Source organism: Triturus cristatus, chromosome 4_1 (genome assembly GCF_964204655.1).
Source record: "Triturus cristatus chromosome 4_1, aTriCri1.1, whole genome shotgun sequence".
Lineage (NCBI taxonomy): Eukaryota > Metazoa > Chordata > Amphibia > Caudata > Salamandridae > Triturus > Triturus cristatus.
In genome coordinates this window covers 1,122,280,607-1,122,301,252 of record NC_140585.1, presented here as the reverse complement: position 1 = coordinate 1,122,301,252, position 20,646 = coordinate 1,122,280,607, and the positions used below count along the sequence as shown (strand labels likewise).

The window sequence follows — 20,646 nt, the reverse complement described above, 5'->3', positions numbered from 1 at the left end:
TTTTCCTCTGCTGCGGAAGTTCTTCCAAAGAGGGTTCCCATATCTTGGGACTTAACGAACCCTATGTGGGGTAGTGGTAGCTGTCATATGGCTTGCACTCTGCTAGAGGGTTCTGGTCGCCTTCGGGGGCCTGTCCTCCATGGCGTTTAGGTAGGTTACTTTTGCTTCCTGAAGTCGTGTTCGCGGCCACTCGTAGTGGTGGCCTGGGCATCTCCTCCTCTCCCTGCTCCTGTCCTGAGGTCTGGGATGATCCTGTGTCCCTCTTGCCGGGCGTCACCTACTCGGCCTTCCTGGGGCCTCAGGCTGTCTGGCTTTGACTGCCGACGCTGTTCTGGCTGACAGGCTGCTCTCCATCTGGAATGGGTTCACCCTCTTTCCCCTGGTTTCCTTGGGCCCTCTAGGCTTCTTCTTCTTCTTCTTTTCTTCCGCTTTTCCTGTCCTGGCATTGGGCGGAAGGTATGTTGCCTTGTGGGGGAGTGGGGTGCTTCGGCCTCTCAGTCCTTGCCCTTGGTTCCTCTGCTGTGTGTACAAGCTTCTTCAGCCTTCTTTCCCTCCTACATCCCCTTGAGGTCGGTGGGGTGCTGCTTGTGGGGTTCCCTTGGCATGGCAGGGGCAAGGTTCTACCTGGTCCACAGATCTGGTCCCCTGTGGGGCTCTCTGTTCTGCATGGCTGGTGGGGTCCCTTCACAGACCCTCCTTCCCAGGGGGTATTGCTAGGGTATCTAGTCTACGTGAAGGAATCTGTCTCCTGTGAGTGCCTTCCTTGTTCTTGACGGGTGGCTCCATCTGGGGGCGGTTCATTCCTCCTTGGTCCTTTGGAGGATGGGGTTCTGGTGCTCCAGTGCCTTGCTGCTCTGTCTACTCCAGGTTTTGGGGGGATGCTTTCTATCCCTGTCCTCCCTCCCCTCCCTTCCTTCCATTGCTATCCTCTAATTAAGGGTCCTCTGGCCTTGTCTTGCCCTTGTCCCTTGTGGGTGGTTGCCCTATAGGTTGGGGTGGCTTGGAGGTTTGTTGTCCCTGTCTGTCTTGGGACTGGTCCCATTCCTTGCTCAGAATGGGGGAGGTAGGTTTCCTACGTGTGCCATGACTTTTACGCATGTTCTTGCCTCCGGGGCACAGGGATGGGAGGTTGTCTATGTGACTGCGCAGGTTTCTGCTTGTTCTTCTTTCCCTGCCATTGGGTTCTGCGGTGTTGGCACTACTCTGGTTGTGTTGTTAGTCACCGTTTCTTTCAAATTTTTCTGCTCTTCGCACACTGTTCCCATGCTTCCACAGTTTTTTATCTGGTGGTTCCGCGTTGTGGTGCGGAAAAGTTCTCCAAAGAAAACTGACGTGGGCGCGCCAGGGCGGGTCTTATGTGACCTCGCTGACGTCACTTACGCGGACGACGCCTGGGCGGAGTCGCGTGATGTCGCCCCTCCCCCGACGCGCAGGGATGCTGTGGCAAAAAAGTTTCCGGATCCAGTCTCACGCCTGGGGATAATTCTACATGAAGAAATCTGCGGCTAGAATCGTCTCTACCAGATACATCGTTACCGAAGGTAAGTAACTCGTACTTATGGATTCCTCACCTTAGACTCATCCCAAGGCACCAGATTGGATCCGGGGAATTTTTTCCTCAGCAGTGCCTCTGCGTGTCGATAGGTGGCGTTGGTCAACTCCGCATTCATCATTGGTGTAGTGGTCGCCGGAATGTTTAATTATTTATTTATTTAAGACGTTTTATATAGCGCTGGCCTGACCTGAGGGTATCGGAGCGCTTTACATCAGATACAGTGCATAGAATCACATAATACAATAATAGTGTAGGTGATTGGCGCCGAGTTCTGATACGAAGCCTTGCGGACATAGAGTCGAAGCAGTGAGAGGTGTCTGCTTCCGCACTCCAACTGATCCTATCGATGCCCATGGGAACGGTAGAGGAACAGGACTTTGAGCTGACTTTTAAATTTTACAAAAGAGGGAATAGTTCTGATGTGAGGGGGAATAGAGTTCCAGATTTTGGGCGCGTTTCGGCGAAGGATCGGGCGCAGTTTTTTGTTTTCGTGTTTTCAGCGGGATGAGAAGAAGAGAGTTCGAACTTCTGAGGGTCCTGGTCTGACTGGCTTTTTTGAGTTTGGCAGCCAAATATTCGGGTTTGCCGGTGTGCAAGGCTTTGTGTGTGAGGCAGGCTGTTCTGAAGCTAGCCTGCATTTCGACTGGGAGCCACTTAAGTTCTGAGTGCAGGAGAAATGTGATCAAATTTCTTGATTCCGGTGACCATTCTGGCTGCCGCGTTGAGCGTTGTTTTGAGGGGCGCAAGATGTGATTTTGCTATTCCTGAGAGGACTGCATTCCCATAGTCTAGTCTAGACAGCAACAAAGCTTGGGTGGCCTGTTTGAGATCGTTGGGCGGGATGAAAGGTTTTATTTTGTTCAGAAGCTTTAGGTTCAGGAAGGCGCTCTTAGCTGAGTTCTTGATGTGTAAGGTCATGTCCAGTTTCAGGTCTAGCGTGATACCTAGTGATTTGACAGAGCCAGTCATGGTGAGGTTCCCGTGGAGCGCATCGATGGCTTTAAGCCATTCAGCAATTTGGGGGTTCTCCTCTTTGTTCGATATGAGGAGTATTTCGGTTTTATCAGGATTTAGTTTAAGGTGGTTACTTGACAGCCAGTGTTGGACATCTCTCAGTATGGTATGGAGTCTTTGAATGTCCTTCATGGGGAGGTTTCCTAGTAGATTTGAGTATCGTCTGCATATAGATGGAAGCGGATGTTGGCTTTTTTGAGTAGTTTGGTGAGGGGTCCATGTAGATGTTGAAGAGTTGCGGGGAGAGCACTGAACCTTGGGGGACTCCCTTGCTGCCTGGGTGAAGGTCGGACGCAAAGTTTTATGATTTTGATTCTTTGGGTGCGGTCGTGTACGAAGGATGAGAACCATTGGAGGACCACCTCGCCAATTCCGGCCCTTTCTTGGAGAGCCCTAATGAGAAGTTTGTGGTCTACCGTGTCGAATGCTGCCGAAAGGTCTAGGAGAATGAGGAGGCAGCATTGGTCTGAGTCAAGTGATTTGTGGATATCGTCGATGATGTTGAGGATCGCGGTTTCCATGTTGCAGCCTTTTCTGAAGCCAGACTGATGGGAATCAAGGAGGTTGATGTTGTCCAAGTGTTGGGTTAGTTGTTGGAGTACGCATCTTTCTAGGATTTTGGATAGAAAAGGAAGGTTGGAGACGGGTCTAAAGTTATTCAAATCCTTTATGTCAAGGCTGGGTTTTTTCAGCAGTGGCGTGACTTGTCCCATTTGAAGGCAGTCTGGAAGAAGTCCGTTTTTCATGGAGCTGTTTATGATCGTGCACCATAGCAGTGCATGGGAGAGTTTCAGCTTTTTGGTCAGTTGGGGGGGTATAGGGTCTGGAAATGAGATGAGGGTTTGGAGGTGGAGCTCAGTTTGACTATCTTAGCTTCCTGAACGGGGTGGAAGATTAGCCAGGATTTGGTAGGGGGTGTGGGAGTGATATCATGCGCCCTAGACGTGCTGCTATTTGTGGGGGGGTGCTGTTGATGTTCAGAGAGAGCTCGATCTTGGTGATCTTGTCGTTAAGGAAGTTGGCGAAGTTGGCGCATAGATCTTTGAGCGCCTGTATTGAGGACATAGCGGGCTTGGAGGTTTGTTGCCTGATGATGTTATAGGGCTCCTTGGGTCTATTTTTTGCGCTGTCCAGCACGGAGCGAAAAAACGTGGATTTTTTGTTCTTGATGTGACTGTTGTACTTCCTGCGAGCTGATCTGAGTTGTTCGCGGAGGATAATAATAGGATTGTTCCTCCATCGTCTTTGTGTGGCTCTTAGTTGTCTCCTTTCCGAGTTGATGTCAGTGTTAAACCATGATCTGGAAGGAATGGCTCGGCTTTTTTTTTAGCTTCAGGGGGGCTAGTTGTCAAGCATGGCCACCATATTTGAATTTTAGAGCGAGGTGAGTTCAGTTGTGGTGAGGTGGTCATTGGTGCTGGGGAGGAGCAAGCTTATCCTTTCTTCTAAGCGACAAGGGGAATCTGAGTGAGATTTCTAGCCCATTTGCGGGGGTCTTGCGCAGGTGGCTGGGAAAGCACTTTTTTGCTAATGTGGAATAAGATCATGTGATGGTCCGACCAGTCCACGGGGAGTATGTGGTCGATCGTAACTGCGTCTCGTTTAGCAAAAATGGCATCCAAGGTTGCTCCTTTATTATAGGTTTCCTCTGAGCAGTGTTGGGATAAATTGTTGTCGCGGAGAAGATTGGTTTGCGTTTGAATTAGCGGGTTATTCACTTCATTCCAACGAAGGTTTAGGTCACCAAGAATTAGGTTGTTAGCGTCCCCGAGTGCGCAGTAAGCAATCAGGTCGGACAAGTGTTCCCCGAATGCGGGGGTGTGGCCTGGTGGGTGATAGAGAAGGTGACAGAGTAGTGCTCCATTTTCCTTAGTCTTGATATTGGCGGTAAGACACTCAAAGGTGCTGTACTTGCAAGAGTCCATTTCCAGCTCTTTTTTGCTGTGATTCTTTCCAGTTGGGGCCCTAGGTATGGTTGTGAGGAAGGGCGGGGGTGTAGGGGGTTTCGTGAGGGGGTAGTCTCTTCTGAAACCCGTGATCACTTCGATCTTGGGAAGCTGTGGGAGGGAAGTCGTAAGTTGAGGCTAGCTCAGCCGCTTCTTGAGAGGACATTGCGGCTTTAGTTCTTATGGGTCTAAAAGTCAGGATCTCAGTGTCAATTTTTAAGAGTCTCTGTAGCCGGGACGCGAAGTCTTTGGTTCCTATAGGTTTCTGTGTTGGTATCTCAGTGTCCGTTCTTGAGGGTCTCTGTATCGGTGTCACGGGGGACGTTAAGGGTCCAAAAGGGCGCTTTAGATGGTTGGAGATGGTCGGAGTGGGAGCCATGGGAGGGGATTGTTGGGGCTTACGGGCCTTGTCGAGGTTGGTTAGGATTTCGTTCAGGCCCCGGAAAATCATTTCTAGCTGGCTTTCTAGTAAAGCGAGACGCTGCGCCATGATTTCATGGGTGGGGGTGAGGGAGTCTTGGATAGGGTCGCCCCGTGAGGTGGAGGTCGTGACTAAGTTATGGTGCCTGGGTAGGGGTAGGGGGTGCATTGGGTCATGTCGTGGTTTCGTCCTCCTGAGGTCTGCGGGGGTGCTAGTGTGGTTAGTGGCCAGTGTCAGCAGGGCAGGGTCAAGGTGTTGATGTAGGTGGATCAAGGGGGGAGGTTGAGTTTGGCGTTCCTCTGGGAGTTGGAGATCACAAATCATGGGGGTGAAGGAGAGGGTGGTGTCTCGGGGGGAGGGAGGTGGTTGTGGAGTGACATCGCGGTATCTACTTAGACGCCGCCATCGTGCGCTAACGTAAGTTCTTGCTTTTTCCGCACCAGCCAGTGCAGATCAGGAGAGAGCAGTATCTCGAGTCACTTTTTGACTCTGTTAATGCGACTTTTGTCAACACCTTTTTTGAGTCGATCGACACATGGTGCACGGAGAGATGTCACGTCGGACCGGCTTCAAGGCTTGTGGCTCCTGTCACAAATCGATATCGGTCACGGACCCTCACCTCGTGTGCCTTTGGTGCCTGGAGCGCGACCACGGCCCGAAGTCGTGCTCTGACTGCCGGGCCATGAATCCGAAGTCTTTGCAGGAGCGGTCCCGAAAGCTTCTCGAGGCCCAGCAGTCCACTCCGTGCCGTTAAAAAAACCCGTTTGAGGGGGAGGTCGCAAGACCGATCGCGGAGCCACCTCCACCACTCGTCATCGAAGTCTTCGTCGTCGGGTAAGTCGAAGCACAAGAAGAAGGCGAAGAAGCATCGTCGCCCTTCGCGTTTTCACCGTCCGTGCGCCGACGGGACGCGGAATCTGTTGAGTGACTCCGGCCTTCCCTCCCTTTCAGGGACCTGGAGCGAACCCTGCCTAGCTTCGAAGCTTTTGGGAATCCTTACATCCTATCTTCGGGCAGCCCGACTCCGTTGGCGCGCCCTCATGCACCGCGGACTCGGTTGGGGGCTCTAGGCCTTTGATGTCGGCGGCTTCGGCTCCAGCGCCTCAGGGCCCCCAAGGATCCAGGCCTGGATCCGGATCGGCCCCAGACGACCTTGTGACACCTCCTCTGGCGCCGAATCCAGTGACAACACCCCCGCCGCCTCCCCCGACGATTGTGTCCCCAACTGGCGTCGACCCCGGCCTCCCCCTCGAGGACACGGTACCGGACCAGTCGCCCGACGTCAGGACTGGCGCCGACCGGTACTTTTGTACCCCTGTTCTCTCCTGATGTTTCCTACCACCCTGAGTGGCTCACAGGAGAGGGTGAGAAGGACTGGGTGGGGTCTGTGGAAACCTCTTGCAGAGCAGTTGGAGGAACCGGACTGGAGAGAGGAGTTGGGTGAGGCCAGTGGTCTGGACACCTCCCCAGACCTTGGGATGCTATCTCCCCCTACCGTGCCTACGGAGGAGGGGGCATCTTACGCCGTGGTGTTGCGTAGGGCAGCATAGGCCCTAAACCTCGTGCTTCCTACGGTGGTGCTAAGGACTAACCTCCTGACCGAGGTGCATCAACCAGCAGCGGCCTCCTCGTAGCCCCTGCTGCCAATCATTGAGGCCCTTACGACATCCTTTTGGGCACTTGGTCCAAGCCCAACACTGGGACTGGGGACAGGATGACTGCCCGACGCCACCGCCTGGCCCCGGGAGACCCCATTTTCCCCTCTTTCCATCCTACCTCTGAGAGCTTGGTAGTCAAAGCCTCCTCTTCCAAAGGCGCATTCCCTAATGCACCACCTGATAGGGAATCCAAGAAACTGAACCACCTTGGAAAGAAGATGTTTTCTTCCTCCAGCTTGGGGCTGCGGTCGGTGAACACTGCATGTCTATTGGGCCGTTACTCCCACACGGTGTGGGACATGGTTGCGCAGGTGCTGCCACAGCGCCCGGAGGAGGCCCGGGCCGTGCACTCCTGTGCTGTTGCCGAAGGAAGAGGCGCAGCGAAGTTCACCATCTGGTGTGGGCTAGACATCGCTGACTCACTGGGTAGGACGATTTCCACATCAGTAGCACTGAGACGCTACGCCTGGTTGAGGTCCACTGGTTTTTTCAGGGGAGGTCCAAGCAATGCTTTTGGACATGCCCTTTGATGGCCGTCACCTGTTTGGCTACATGACAGAGATTGCGCTTGAGCGCTTTAAGGAATCCAGGGCTACGGCCAGATCCTTAGTCCTCGCTTTCACCTTCCGCCCGGCGCAGTCTGCTTTTCGCCCCTTTTGCGTCTACGGAAGGGGTGCCCCGCCACGTTCTGCCCAGAGCCACAGTCCTGCGCAAGCTGTCCAACCTCTGCGTGGCCGAGGACATCGATCCACCGCTGTGGGTCGGGGGGGGGGGCCAGCAGGTGGGCCAGTCTACCAGCGCCCCCTCTGCAGCAGCCTCCAAACCCTCCTAGTCTGACCTTTCAGGCCCATCATTCGCCAGTGGGCAGCAGGATTTGCCATCACCTCCCCCACTGACTCAACATCACGTTGGACAAGTGGGTTTTGCAGATAGTCCAAAGGGACTACTCCCGCCCCTTCTAGACTACTCCTCCATCCATGCCGCTTCTATTCCATCGAATGTCGGAGGATCACCTGGCCCTTCTTCAACTGGAAGTTACGGCTCTCTTGACCAAGGGAACCATCGAGCGCGTTCCTGTCCCAGAAGTGGGTTGTAGTTGTTATTTCCATTTCTTTCTGGTGCCCAAGAAGTACAAGGGTCTGCGTCCTATATTGGATCTCAGGAATGTCTAACTGCTTCTTCCGGAAGGAGAAGTTCAAGATATTGACTGTGGCTCAGGTCCTGTCTGCTCTCAACCTTGGAGACTACACTTGCAGGACGCTTATTTTCACATCCCCGTCCTGCCAGCCACAGGCGTTACCTACGGTTCATGGTAGGCCACGAGCACTTTCAGTTTACCATGCTCCACTTTGGCCTTACCAGCGCCCTTTGGGTGTTCACGAAAGTGATGGCGGTGGTCACAGATCAGGGGTTCCAGTCTTCCCCTATCTCGACGACTTGCTGTTGAAGGTGGGCTCACCCCAGGCAGTCGTCTCCCACCTCCAGACTACGGCGGACATCCTGCATTTGCTGGGGTTCACTATCAACATGCCGAAGTTACACCTGACTCCCTCTCAGAAGCAATCTCAACAATTGCAGTGGTGGCTCACGAACCAGGATTGGGTCAATGGCAGATCCCTCTCTCTTCCCCAACCAGAGTTAACAGTGGTGACGGATGCATCCCTCCTGGGGTGGGGCGGCCACATGGGAGAGGCAGAGATCAGAGACCTCTGGTCTCTGGCGGAGTCCAGGCTCCACACCAACCTTCTGGAGCTTCAGGCGATTCGTCTTGCACTAAAGGCATTCCTCCCCTCTGTCCGCAGAAGAGTAGTGCACGTGTTCACGGACAACACCACCGCCATGTGGTACTGCAACAAACAGGGCAGGGTGGGGTCGTGGACCCTATGTCAAGAGGCTCTCTGGCTATGGGCTTGGCTGGAATATCAGGGCATGTCCCTGGTGGTTCAACACCTGGCAGGTTCTCTGAACACCAGAGCAGACAAACTCAGCTCCAGGTGCATGATGGATCACGAATTTCGTCTTCACTCAGAGTTGGTGCAAGGTCTCTTTCAGCAGTGGGGAGAGCCTTAGCTAGATTTATTCGCCACTGAAGAGAAAGCGCAATGTCAGCAGTTCTGCGCGTTGGAATTTCCAAGGCGGCACTCGCTAGGAGACCCTTTTTGTCGCAAGTGTAGTGGCGATCTTCGATACGCCTTTCCGCCTATACCACTTCTACCCAGAGTGCTGAATAAGATTAAGCGCGACTGGGCCCAAGTCATTCTTGTGGGTCCAGACTGGGCCCGAAGAGTCTGGTATCCCGAGCTGTTACACATGGCCATCGATCCTCTGATCAGACTGCCTCTTCGGGAGTATCATCTGTAGCAGCAGCAGGGGAAGGTCCTCCACCCGAACCTGTCCAGTCTCCACCTCCTTGCATGGAGATTGAGCGGCAGCAGTTGACAACTTTCTACCTTCCCCCCGAAGTCTGTAACGTTATCTTGGCTGCCAGGCATCCCTCCACTAAAACAGTATACACCTCTAGATGGAACAAATTAGTGGCGTGGTGCGCAGCAAAGGCTGTGGATCCCCTTTCTGCCCCCTTTCAGAGGTTCTCCTCTTCATTCTTTCTGTGGCCCAGCAGCGCTCTGCTCTGGGCTCTCTCAAAGTCTATCTTTTGGCCATTTCGGCCTTCCGTCGGCTGCATGACCAGCCTTCTGTTTTCAATTCCCCTATCGTAAATCGCTTCCTTAAGGGCATTACTCACTTGTTTCCTCCAGCCCCTTTTGTAAAGCCCCAGTGGGACCTGAACCTGGTTCTCACTTCTCTTATGTGCGCTCCTTTCGAGCCGCTACATAACTGTCCTCTTAGGGTCTGACCCTTAAAACTGCCTTTCTGGTTGCCATCATCTTTGCTCGCAGGATGAGTGAGCTTCAAGCCCTTTCTTCTGAACCTCCTTTCCTGGCTGTTCATCCGGACAACGTTTTCCTTCACACTAGGCCTTCTTTCCTTCCCAAAGTGGTTACCTCATTCCACATAGGACAGACCATCACTTTGCTCACCTTCTTCCCGCCTCTGCATCCTTCTGAGGAGGAAGAGAGGCTCCACCGTCTGGATCCAAAACGTGGGCTTTCGTTCTCTCTGGATCGCATAAAACAATTCCGGGTTGATGAACAGCTCTTTGTTGGGTATGTTGGCGCCAAGAAAGGTCGGGCCGTGCAAAAACGAACCATCTCCTGACGGGTCATTCTTTGCATCAAAATCTACTATTCCTTAGCGAAAAAGGATCCTCCAGTGGGGTTTCATGCCCATTCCACCAGGGCGACGGCAGCCACTACTGCTTTGGGACGTGAAGTTCCCCTTCTTGACATCTGCCAGACAGCTACGTGGGCTTCACTGCACACGTTTACCAAACACTACTACCTGGACAGCCAAGTCCGTAGAGACAGCTTTTTCGGCTGTTCAGTTCTCCAGGACTTTCTCGTGTGAACTGGGGTTGGTATTGCTGGGGTATCTATTCTGAGGTGAGGAATCCATAACTAATTGTCTCTTTCAGATGAACAAGTTACTTTCTTTCAGTAATTTTATATCTGTAAGATAGATTAGTTATGGATTCCTCACCGCCCCACCCATCCTCCCCTTTCTGCGAACTGATGTCTAGGGTAAGGTACTCCCTTTCAGGGCCCTAGTTTTTGTGCACCAGTGGTCAGCATCTTGCATGGCTCTGCGCTTCTGGGGTGGAATGTCGTATAAAGAACTGACGGCAGTGCGGAGGGCAGCGTCTGAGTTGATGCCGCGACGTCATTCCGGCGACCACGGCGACGAACGTGGAGTCAACTGACGCCGCCTATCGACGCACAGGGGTCTGCTGAGGAGGAAATTCTCCGGATTCAGTCTGACGCCTGGGGGTAAGTCTAAGTTGAGGAATCCAGAACTAATCTAGGTCTCTAACAGATATATCATTACCGAAGGTAAGTAACTTGTTCGACAGCGCACTGGGGTAGCGCCTACATAGGCTTCAAGAACGTCACTTCTGGCGCGTATGCCACTGCCGACACAGAGCCAAACGACTCCACTTAACAGCACGCAGGGGTACTGCTTGAAAATTTCCAGATCCAGTCTGATGCCTGGGGATTATTCTAAAGTAAGGAATGCGGCTGCTAGATAGAATCTACCAGATAAGGCATTACCAATCAAAGGTAACTTGTTCTTTTGGGTGCTAGTCACTGAAAGGACATGTTAACATTAATTTTCTGCTTTGTAACTACCACGCGCCCTGCATTGCGGGCCACAAGGCCTACATACGGTTGATTTATTAATATTTAAAAGGGAGGTTCTGACATGTAAAAAGGGTTTATTTTGACAGGTCGAATTGAATGTTTAAACTGCCAGAGTCGGGCTACAATAGTAGGCCAGAAGCCATGTTTTACACTATCACTGTAGTGGATGACACAATGGGTGCTGCTGTCACTAGTACGAGTTAACTTACAGGCCCTAGGTACATTTTGTACTATATAGTAGGGATTTATAAGTAAGTTAAATATATCAGTTATGAATATGCCAATTCAACTATGTTTAATGGAGGAGCACAGACACTTTACTGCCGGTTAGCAGGGTTAAAGTGCACAGAGTTCTAAGTCCAGTGCAAGTCAAAACATTTGGGATGACTACGCAGATAAGGCAGATTTTCTGCACTCAGCGCAGCCAACATTATCAATGCTGCGGAATTATGAAGGGCTGGAAAACTTTCTGAAACGAGCTTAAACCCTGGGAGAGATTTCTTTTGAATTAACCTTGGAAACAAAATCACTCTGTAAAACCTTTGACAACAGTTTGACTGCCAGGCTAATCTTCAACATCTAGAAATTGCTTAGATCTGTGTTAGATCCCATTTCTGTACAGATATAATCTGAAAGAGACTATTAGTTATAGATTCCTTACCTTAGCGTTACCCCCAGGCGTCAGACTGAATCCGGAGAATTTTTCGTCTTAGCAGTACCCTTGCGCGTCAGTAGATGGCGTTGGTCGACTCCGCGTTTGTCATCGGCGTCGTGATCGCTGGGATGACGTCGCGGTATCTACTTAGATTCCGCCCCTGCGCGTTGACATCAGTCCTTTCTTTTTCCGCGCCAGCCAGCGGAGATCCGGAGAGAGCGGTACCCTTAGTCACTTTTTGACTAAAGCTTTTTTGACTTTTGTCAACATCTTTTTCAAGTTGTTCAACTCCTGGTGCACGTAGGCATGTCCCATCACCGGACCGACTTTAATCCCTGTGACTTCTGTCACAAACTGATGTCCATGACGGATCCGCACCTCGTGTGCCTCTGGTGTCTGGAGTGCGACCACGACCCAAAGTCGTGCTCTGACTGTCGGACCATGAACCCGAAGTCTTTGCGGGAGCGGTCCCAAAAGTTTCTGGAGGCCCAGCAGCCGGCTCCGCGCCACTCGATGTCCCGGTCAAGCGGAAGGTCGCAGGACCGGTGTGGAGTAACCACCATCATTCCTCATCGAAGTCTTCATCATCGGTTAAGTCGAAGTAAAAGAAGAAGTGGAGAGGTGTGGCTCACTGGTTTGAGGCGGCAGACCCGTAAGCAGAGGACGGCCCGGGACCAGGGTTCGATTCCCGACGCGGCAGGGTCGTGGACCAAGGTCAGCGGGCTCGATAATTCTCGCCTCGGTGCCTACTCTAGTCAGGGACCACACTCGGCAACTCTGGGCATTAGCTTGCCTCATCTTCACAACGGCCCCCCCAGACCGCCGGGGATGCTTGGTCGCACCTTAGAGATACCCATTAGGGACCATCTCTCAGGGTGAGCCAGGACGGGTTCCCCAGCGGTCGAAGCACGGAGATACTCCTCCGGGAGTCGATTCTAGCGCTATATAAACCCACAATTAAATTAAATTAATTAAGAAGGCAAAGAAGCATCGTCGCTTTTTGCCTACTCCCCGTCCGTCGACCGATGCGACGCAGAACACGGAGGGTCGTCGTCCTCCGGCTCCACCCTCGGAGTCTGCTGGGATGGCTCTGAGCTTTCCTCACTTGCCGGGAGCCGGAACGTCCCCTGCCCAGCTTCGTGCCTTTTACGAAGCCCTCCATTCCATCTGTGGGCAACCCGACTCCACAGGCGAGCCCTCGGGCCCTGCGGACTCGGCTGGGGGCTCTAGGCCTTCGATGCTGACGGCTCCGGCCTTTGCACCGCAGGGCCCCTGAGAATCCAGGCTTGGATACGGATCGGTGCCGGTCGATCTCACAGTACGTTCCTCGGCCCGATCCCTCTGACGATGCCTCTGCCACCTTCAACGCCGGTTGCATCCCCGGCCGGTGTCGACCCCGGCCTCCCCCTCAATTTGGACACGGAGCCGAACCGGCGGCGGTCGACACCGGTAGCGGCGCCTGAGTGTACTTTTGTACTGCTGTTCTTCCCTGGCATTCCTTATCACCCTGAGTGGCGGTCAGAGGAGGGAGAGGAGGACTAGGAGGGGTCTTTTGACCCTCTGGCAGACCAGCTTGAAGAGCTGGACTGGAAAGAGGAGTTGGGTGATGCCAGTGGTCTGGATACTTCCCCAGACCTGAGGCCTTGAATCTTGAGCTTCCTATGGTGGCGGTCAGGACTAACCTCATGACTGAGGTGCTTCAGCCAGCGGCAGCCTCTTCGGAGCCCTTGCTGGATTTCAATGAGGCACTCACTGACGTCCTTTTGGGCTCTTGTTCCAAGCCCAGCAGGGGCTCCTGTGGATGGGATGATCGCCTGAAGCCACCAAGCAGCACCGGGCGACCCACTTTTCCTCTTCCAAAACCCTACCCCCCGAGAGCTTGGTTGTCTAAGCCTCATCTTCGAAAGGAAGCGCTTTCCCTACAGCTCCTCAAGATAGGGAATTCAAGAAGCTGGACCATCTTGGGAAGAAGATGTTTTCTTATGCCAGCTTAGGACTGCAGTCGGTGAACACCGCATGTCTCTTGGGCCGTTGCACATATTCAATGTGGGATACGGTTGCGCAAGAGCTGCCACAGTACACGGAGGAGGCCTGGGCCGTGCTTGCCCACGCTGTTGCTGAGGGTCGAGACGCAACAAAGTTCACTATCTTGTGTGGGCTGGATACCGCTGACTCACTTGGTAGGACGATTTCCACATCGGTTCCCCTGAGGCTCTACACCTGATTGAGAACCTCTGGCTTCTCTGAGAATGGCCAATCTATTCTTTTGGACATGCCCTTGTATGGCCGCGCCTGTTTGGTGACAAGGTGGACAACACGCTGGAGCTCTTCAAGGACTCTAGGGCTACGGCCAGGTCCTTGGGCCTTGCTGCAACTTCTCGCCCCATGCAGTCTGCCTTTCGCCCCTTTCGTGGCCATGGAAGGGGTACTCCGCCATGTTCTACCCAGAGCCACAGGGCTGCACAAGTCACCCAGCCTCTGCACGGCCGGGGACGTGGAACCCAGCGTCGTGGGTCCGGGGGCCTGAGGGCGGGTCAATACAGCAATGCCCCCCGTACAGCTGCCTCCAAACCATCCTAGTTTGACTTTTCAGGGCCACCAGTTGCCAGTGGGCGGCCGGATACGCCTTCACCTCCCCCACTGACACTTCATGTCAGACAGGTGGGTTTTGTAGATAGTCCGAAGTGGCTATTCCCTCTCTTTCGAGACTACCCCTCCCTCCATGCCACCAACACTCCATCGCATGTCGGAGGATCACTTGGCCCTTCTCCATCAGGAAGTTACAGTTCTGTTGTCCAAGGGAGCTATCGAGTGAGTCCCTGTGCCAGAAGTAGGTCGTGGTTGTCATCAACACTAGTTCCTGGTCCCCAAGAAGAACAAAGGCCTGTGTCCTTTCTTGGATCTCAGGGACGCCTTCCGCTTCCTCCGGAGGGAGAAGTTCAAAATGTTGACATTAGCTCAGGTCTTGTCTGCCCTCAACCCTGGAGACTGGATTGTAGAGTTGGACTTGCAGGATGCTTATTTCCACATCCCCGTCCTGCCAGCCCACAGGTGTTACCTACGGTTCACGGTAGGCCACAAGCATTTACAGTTTACTATGCTCCCCTTTGGCCTTACCTGTACCCCTCGGGTGTTCACGAAAGTGATGGCGGTGGTAACAGCTCATCTGCGCAGATCAGGGGTCCGAGTCTTCCCCTATCTCGACGACTGGTTGTTGAAGGCGGGCTCACCCCAGGCAGTCTTCTCCCACCTCCAGACTACGGCTGACCTCCTGAATTTGCTGGGGTTCTCCATCAACGTGACGAAGTCACACCTGTTCCCCTCTCAGAAGCTCCTCTTCATTGGAGCGGTTCTGGATACGGAGCAGTTTCAGGTTTATTCTCCCGAGCAGCGAGTCTGGGATATTCAGGCTATGATTCCGATCTTTCAGCCTTTATCCCGGGTTTCGGTCAGGATGACCCTCTGGCTACTGGGCCTGATGGCCTCCTGCATCCTGTCGGTGGAGCATGCCAGATGGCATATGCGGGCTCTGCAGTGGGACCTGAAGTTCCAGTGAGCACAACATCAGGGCAACCTGTCCAATCACTTCCAGATCTCGGAGGGCACTGCAAGACAATTGCAGTGGTGGCTCACGAATCACGATTGGGCCAATGGCAGATCCCTCTTCCTTCCCCAACCGGAACACACAGTTGTGACGGACGCGTCCCTTCTGGGCTGGGGCGGCCACATGGGAGAGGTGGAGATCAGAGGACTCTGATCTCCGGCGGAGTCCCGGCTCCATATCAACCTTCTGGAGCTTGGGGCGAGCCGACTTGCACTGAAGGCATTTCTTCCCTCTTTCAAGGGGAAAGTAGTGCAGGTGTTCACAGACAACACCACCGCCATGTGGTACTGCAACAAACAGGGCAGGGTGGGGACATGGACTCTATGTCAGGAGGCTCTGCGTCTCTGGACATGACTGGAACATCAGGGGATTTTCCTGGTGGTTCAACACCTGGCAGGTTCTCTGAACACCAGGGCGGACAAACTCAGCCGCCGGTGCATGATGGTTCACGAATCGCGTCTGCACTCGTACGTGGCGCAAGGTCTCTTTCAGCAGTGGGAAGAGCCTTGGTTAGATCTATTCGCCACCGAAGAGAACGCGCAATGTCATCAGCTCGGCACGTTGGAATTTCCAAGGCGGCACTCGCTAGGTGGCGCTTTTTGTTCTTGAGTGGAGTTGATCTCTACTATACGCCTTTCCGCCTATACCACTTCTACCCAGAGTGCTGAAGAAGATCAAGCGAGACCGGGCCCAAGTCATTCTTGTGGCTCCGTACTGGGCTCGAAGAGTATGGTATCCCGAGCGACTCAGCATGGCTATCGATCCCCCGATCCGACTGCCTCTTCGGGAGGATCTTCTGTCGCAGCAACAGGTGGCGGTCTTCCACTCGAACCTGTCCAGCCTCCACCTCCTTGCGTGGAGATTGAGCGGCGGCAGTTGACGTCTTTTGACCTGCCTCCCGAAGTTTGTGACGCAATCTTGGCAACCAGGCGTCCCTCCACTAAGACGGTATACGCCTGTAGGTGGAACAAGTTTGTGGCATGGTGCACAGCAAAGACCGTGGATCCGCTTTCTGCCCCTCTTTCAGAGGTCCTTCTGTTCCTTCTTTCTTTGGCCCAGCAGGACTCTGCTCTGGGCACTATCAAGGGATATCCCTCGGCCGTTTCAGTCTTTTTACGGCTACCAGATCAGCCTTCCCTTTTCAAGTCCCCTGTTGTAAATCGATTTTTAAAAGGCATTTCTCATCTTTTCCCTCCTGTTCCTTTCATAGTGCCTCAGTGGTACTTGAACCTGGTTCTGACATATCTGATGTGTGCTCCCTTTGAGCTACTTCACAACTGTCCTCTTCGTCTTCTCACTTTAAAGACAGCTTTCCTGGTGGCCATCACCTCTGCCAGAAGAGTGAGTGAGCTCCAGGCTCTTTCTTCTAAACCTCCTTTTCTCTCTGTCCATCCAGACAAAGTGGAATGTTGTCACTGCTTTTCACATCGGGCAGACCATCACTTTGCCTTCCTTCTTTCCGCCTCCGCATCCCTTCGAAAGAGGAAGCGAGTCTCCACCGTCTGGACCCAAAACGTGCGCTCTCATTCTATCTAAACCATACACAACAGTTCCGGGTGGATGACCAGCACTTTGTTGGCTACGTGGACACCAAGAAAGGTCAGGCTGTGCACAAGCGGACCATTTCTCGGTGGGTCGTTCTGTGCATAAAGGCTTGTTATTCTTTGGCTAAAAAAGAGCCTCCAGTGGGGCTGCGTGCCTATTCTACCAGGGTGACGGCAGCCACTACTGCTTGGGGACAGGGTGTTCCGTTGCATGACATTTGTCAGGCAGCTATGTGGGCCTCGCTGCACACGTTTACCAAGCACTACTGCCTGGACAGCCAAGTCTGGAGAGACGGCTTCTTTGGCCGTTCTGATCTCCAAGACTTTCTGGTGTGATCTTGGTTAGCAGACCCACCACCGGGGTTGGTATTGATGGGGTATCTATTCTAAGGTAAGGAATCTATCACTACGTGTTTCTTTCAGATGCACAAGTTACTTACCTTCGGTAACGATATATCTGTAAGAAACATTAGTAGTGGTAGATTCCTTACCGCCCCACCCATCCTCCCCGTTCTGCGAACTGATTTCTAGGGTTAAGGTCATCCTTTTCAGGGCCCTAGTTTCATGGCACCATTGGTCAGTTTCTTGCATGGCTCTGCATTCCTGGTGCGGAAAGTCGTGTACAGAACTGATGTCAGCACGTGTGGGCGCATCTAAGTTGTTTCAGGGACATCATCCCGGCGCCAAAGACTCACGCGGAGCCGCACAATGACGCCTACCGATGCGCAGGGGTACTCTGACGAAAACTTTCCGGATCCAGTCGGACGCCTGGGGGTAATTCTAAGGTAAGGAATCTATCACTACTAATGTTTCTTACAGATATATCGTTACCGAAAGTAAGTAACTTGTGCCACAAGCTTCAAACTCAGTTGCAGTTTCAGACAAAATAATTACGTCTTTCCTTTTGCATTTATATAGTTTTATTTTAACTATGCTTAGTCATTTGTGAATGCCATGGCTGTATTGTGTATTTTAGGAAAGTATGCAAAATCATTTTGAACTTAGCTTTATTCATGTTTGATTATTTTTGATTTTTAAATACATTTATTACATTTCAAAAATAAACATGTGCATAGAACATCTAAAGTAATCTAACAGCTTGGGTACGTTGTTCATTTTGCTGTGAGAGATTGTGATGTTCATATGGTAATCATTATCATTTCTAGATTATTGGAGATATCTGAGTAAGCCCAAATAATGCAACAAATATCACCGTTCATTCTGTGAATGGGTGCTCGTTTGTCTAGTGTAGGTTTCTCTGTATCCCAGTTGTTCAGTTGTGCTTATCCTTAATTGTATATTTTGAATATTGTGGCATGTACTTTTCATGCTGATTCATGATGAATGTCCATCTAAGCACTTGTTAATTTTGCTTGACTAATGGTACACTTCGTTTGATGATGACAGAGAGTATTTTGAGACATAATTTACACAACTGATGAAACAGTAAAATCATAAAAGAAAAGTGTTCATTTTATTATCTTTTTGTTTTATTTTAACCTAGGCTTGTACTACCGCTACAGCTTCATCACTTGGAACAACTACAGTTAAAGCAAAATCAGATTTGGATACATCAGTTAACAAAGTAGTGCCTGAGTGTGTAAATATTGAAACCTCAGAGCAGCAACAAAAACAGCTAACAAACAATATCCAGGCATTCTCAAAAACACATAACTCTCAAACTCGTTCACAAAAGCTGCCTTGTACAACCTTAAAGTCGCATTGTCCACTTTCGCCTAAATTAGAGCATTCTCCAAAGTCATCTATGTCTTTGATTCATGTGCAACATGGCTACCACTCACCAAACCCTCACTTGCAACAATTAGGTTCACCATACAAGTCTCAGCATTCACAATCACCACAAAGAGAAGCCCATAGGAATTTTCCAACTTCACAGAACCATCAGCAAAATAACCAGCAATTGGCTATTGGACCAATATTCCCACAGGCACCTATGGGACAATGTGTAACAAGCTACAGTACATTTAACCAACAGAATAATAACAGCAGCACACCACCACCTCCTCCTCCCCCACCACCGCCACCTTCTACTATTTCAAACTGTTATCTAAATCAGCAAGCTTCTGGAAACGTTCAGTGTTTTAGTCCATTAAAAGGTACCTTACCCCAGCAGACTGTGTTTGCACCTGGACCAAATCAAGCATGCCAGCTAGATGTTCAAGCACATTATGGAAATTTGGGACATTACCTACAATCTCAAAATCCCAGTATTCAAATCCAAGCTACATTATCTGTTGCACCTCCACCACCTGGAATAAATTCCAATCAACCACATATTCTAGCACATGGTCCAAACCCAGTTAATGCAGCACCAGCGTCCTCTGGATCTCTTGTTCTTGCTCAAAGTCCTGGGCACCATTTACCACCTCCTCCGCCACCTCCTCCTCCTTGTGCTATACCTCACTTTACTCATCATCTGCATTCCACAAGTGTGCATCAAACTCTGCAAGCACAACACCAGCATGTAGCAAATACAAATCCACTACCGCCTTCTCTTCAGAATTCAACTGGAGTTGGTCAAACATCAGGGCAAGCATTACACCTTTCACCATCTCAAGGGCCCTCGCTTTTTCCTGCAGTCACTATCCAGAGTGCAGCCTTGTACCATCCACAAGCTTCACTTCATTCTCCTTTGGGACCTGGACTTCAGCATCAGCCTGTTGGGACAGGCTCACATCATCAAATTCCAGGTCAAGGATCCCACATCCAACCTCAAGGACCAAACAGTATTCCAACAGCTGCAGGGTTCTCTTCACATCCCGGCTCTGGAATCCTTCCTCAAGGAGTGCAAGGACCTCATCAGGCTTCAGCAGGGCCTGGTCAAAATTCTATTCAGAGGCCACAGGTGCCATCAACTTTGCAAAACAATTACCATGGATCAGGCTGGCATTAAATGGCCTGCTAGCACCTAAACATTTTTTAAATGCTGTGTAAAATAAATTGTATATTTTATATGTGCCAGTTTTAGGTACTTTTTAAAGCTTGTACATTAAACTTTGTATAAACGCAAACACCAGTGCTCTGTCATTGTGTTTTTCATCTTTTTTTTAAATCATAAAATTATACTGCTGGTAAAACCGGTTTTAAGTCATCCATATTATTTTGTAACTGAACATTCCAGTGACTTTTCTGACAGTATGATATATACTGCTTAGGTCCTTTACAGCCTGTTTACTAGTTTACTTTTATAATTGAAGTTTCAAAAGAAAGTAATCACACCAACAGTTTTTTTTTTCTCTCTCAGCAGTTGTGTACCTATTGATACAAACAATGCAATACAGTTTTTCTACTTTTGATGTGATAAATTCTTTAATTACACTGGGTGTTTGCAGAAAAATATAATTTAATGTATAGATTGGTTCAAAATTGAAATGGCAAGTTCTGTACATACTGTATTTTGCTTGTAAAGGCTCTGTCATATTTAATATAACATTGTACATAAGGGCAGGTTTCTTTTGAAAAGATGTGTATGACCTTTGTGTAATAAATACTATATATGCTCTTTAATTTTTTTAATATACTGTCACATTTCAGCTCTAGTTGGGCATTTTATTTCATGTTAATAAATCACGACTTTGTCAGTTTTAAGCTAAATCATGTGTGAGCTGTGTTCTGGAAAAGCAAATTCCATCTGATCTATTTGTGATGCCTAGGACCAACTCCGCACCTTACCATCAGAATTAATCAATCAGAGTTTTATAAAGCGCGCTACTCACCCGTGAGGGTCTCAAGGCGCGGGGGGGGGGGGGTCGCAGCTCCGATTCAGTCGAAGAGCCAGGACTTGAGGCTACATATGAAGGTGTGGAGGGTGGGTGAGCGTCTGATGTTAACTGGGAGATCATGCCAGGCTCTGGCGGCGACGTAGGAGAAAGCTCTTCCTCCTGTTCTGTTTCTGCGGATGCGGGGGTCTATGCGAGGGCGAGGTCTGCGGAGCGAAGGTCTCTCTTGGGTACGTGGAAGGAGACTCTCTTG

The 20,646-nt window shown here is 51.1% G+C and overlaps 1 protein-coding gene across 4 annotated transcripts in view; it reads left to right on the top strand.

Moving 5' to 3' along the window:
• KMT2E (lysine methyltransferase 2E (inactive)) overlaps positions 1-20,268 on the top strand; it is a 2,077,373-nt gene extending 2,057,105 nt beyond the window's left edge. For all 4 annotated transcript variants that reach the window (XM_085654164.1, XM_085654162.1, XM_085654163.1 and 1 more), the window contains one exon: positions 18,158-20,268. In XM_085654164.1, coding sequence (XP_085510290.1) covers positions 18,158-19,567 — 1,410 coding nt within the window. In that variant the 3' untranslated portion in view covers positions 19,568-20,268. The remainder of the gene's footprint in view (positions 1-18,157) is intronic.
• Positions 20,269-20,646: the final 378 nt, after the last annotated feature.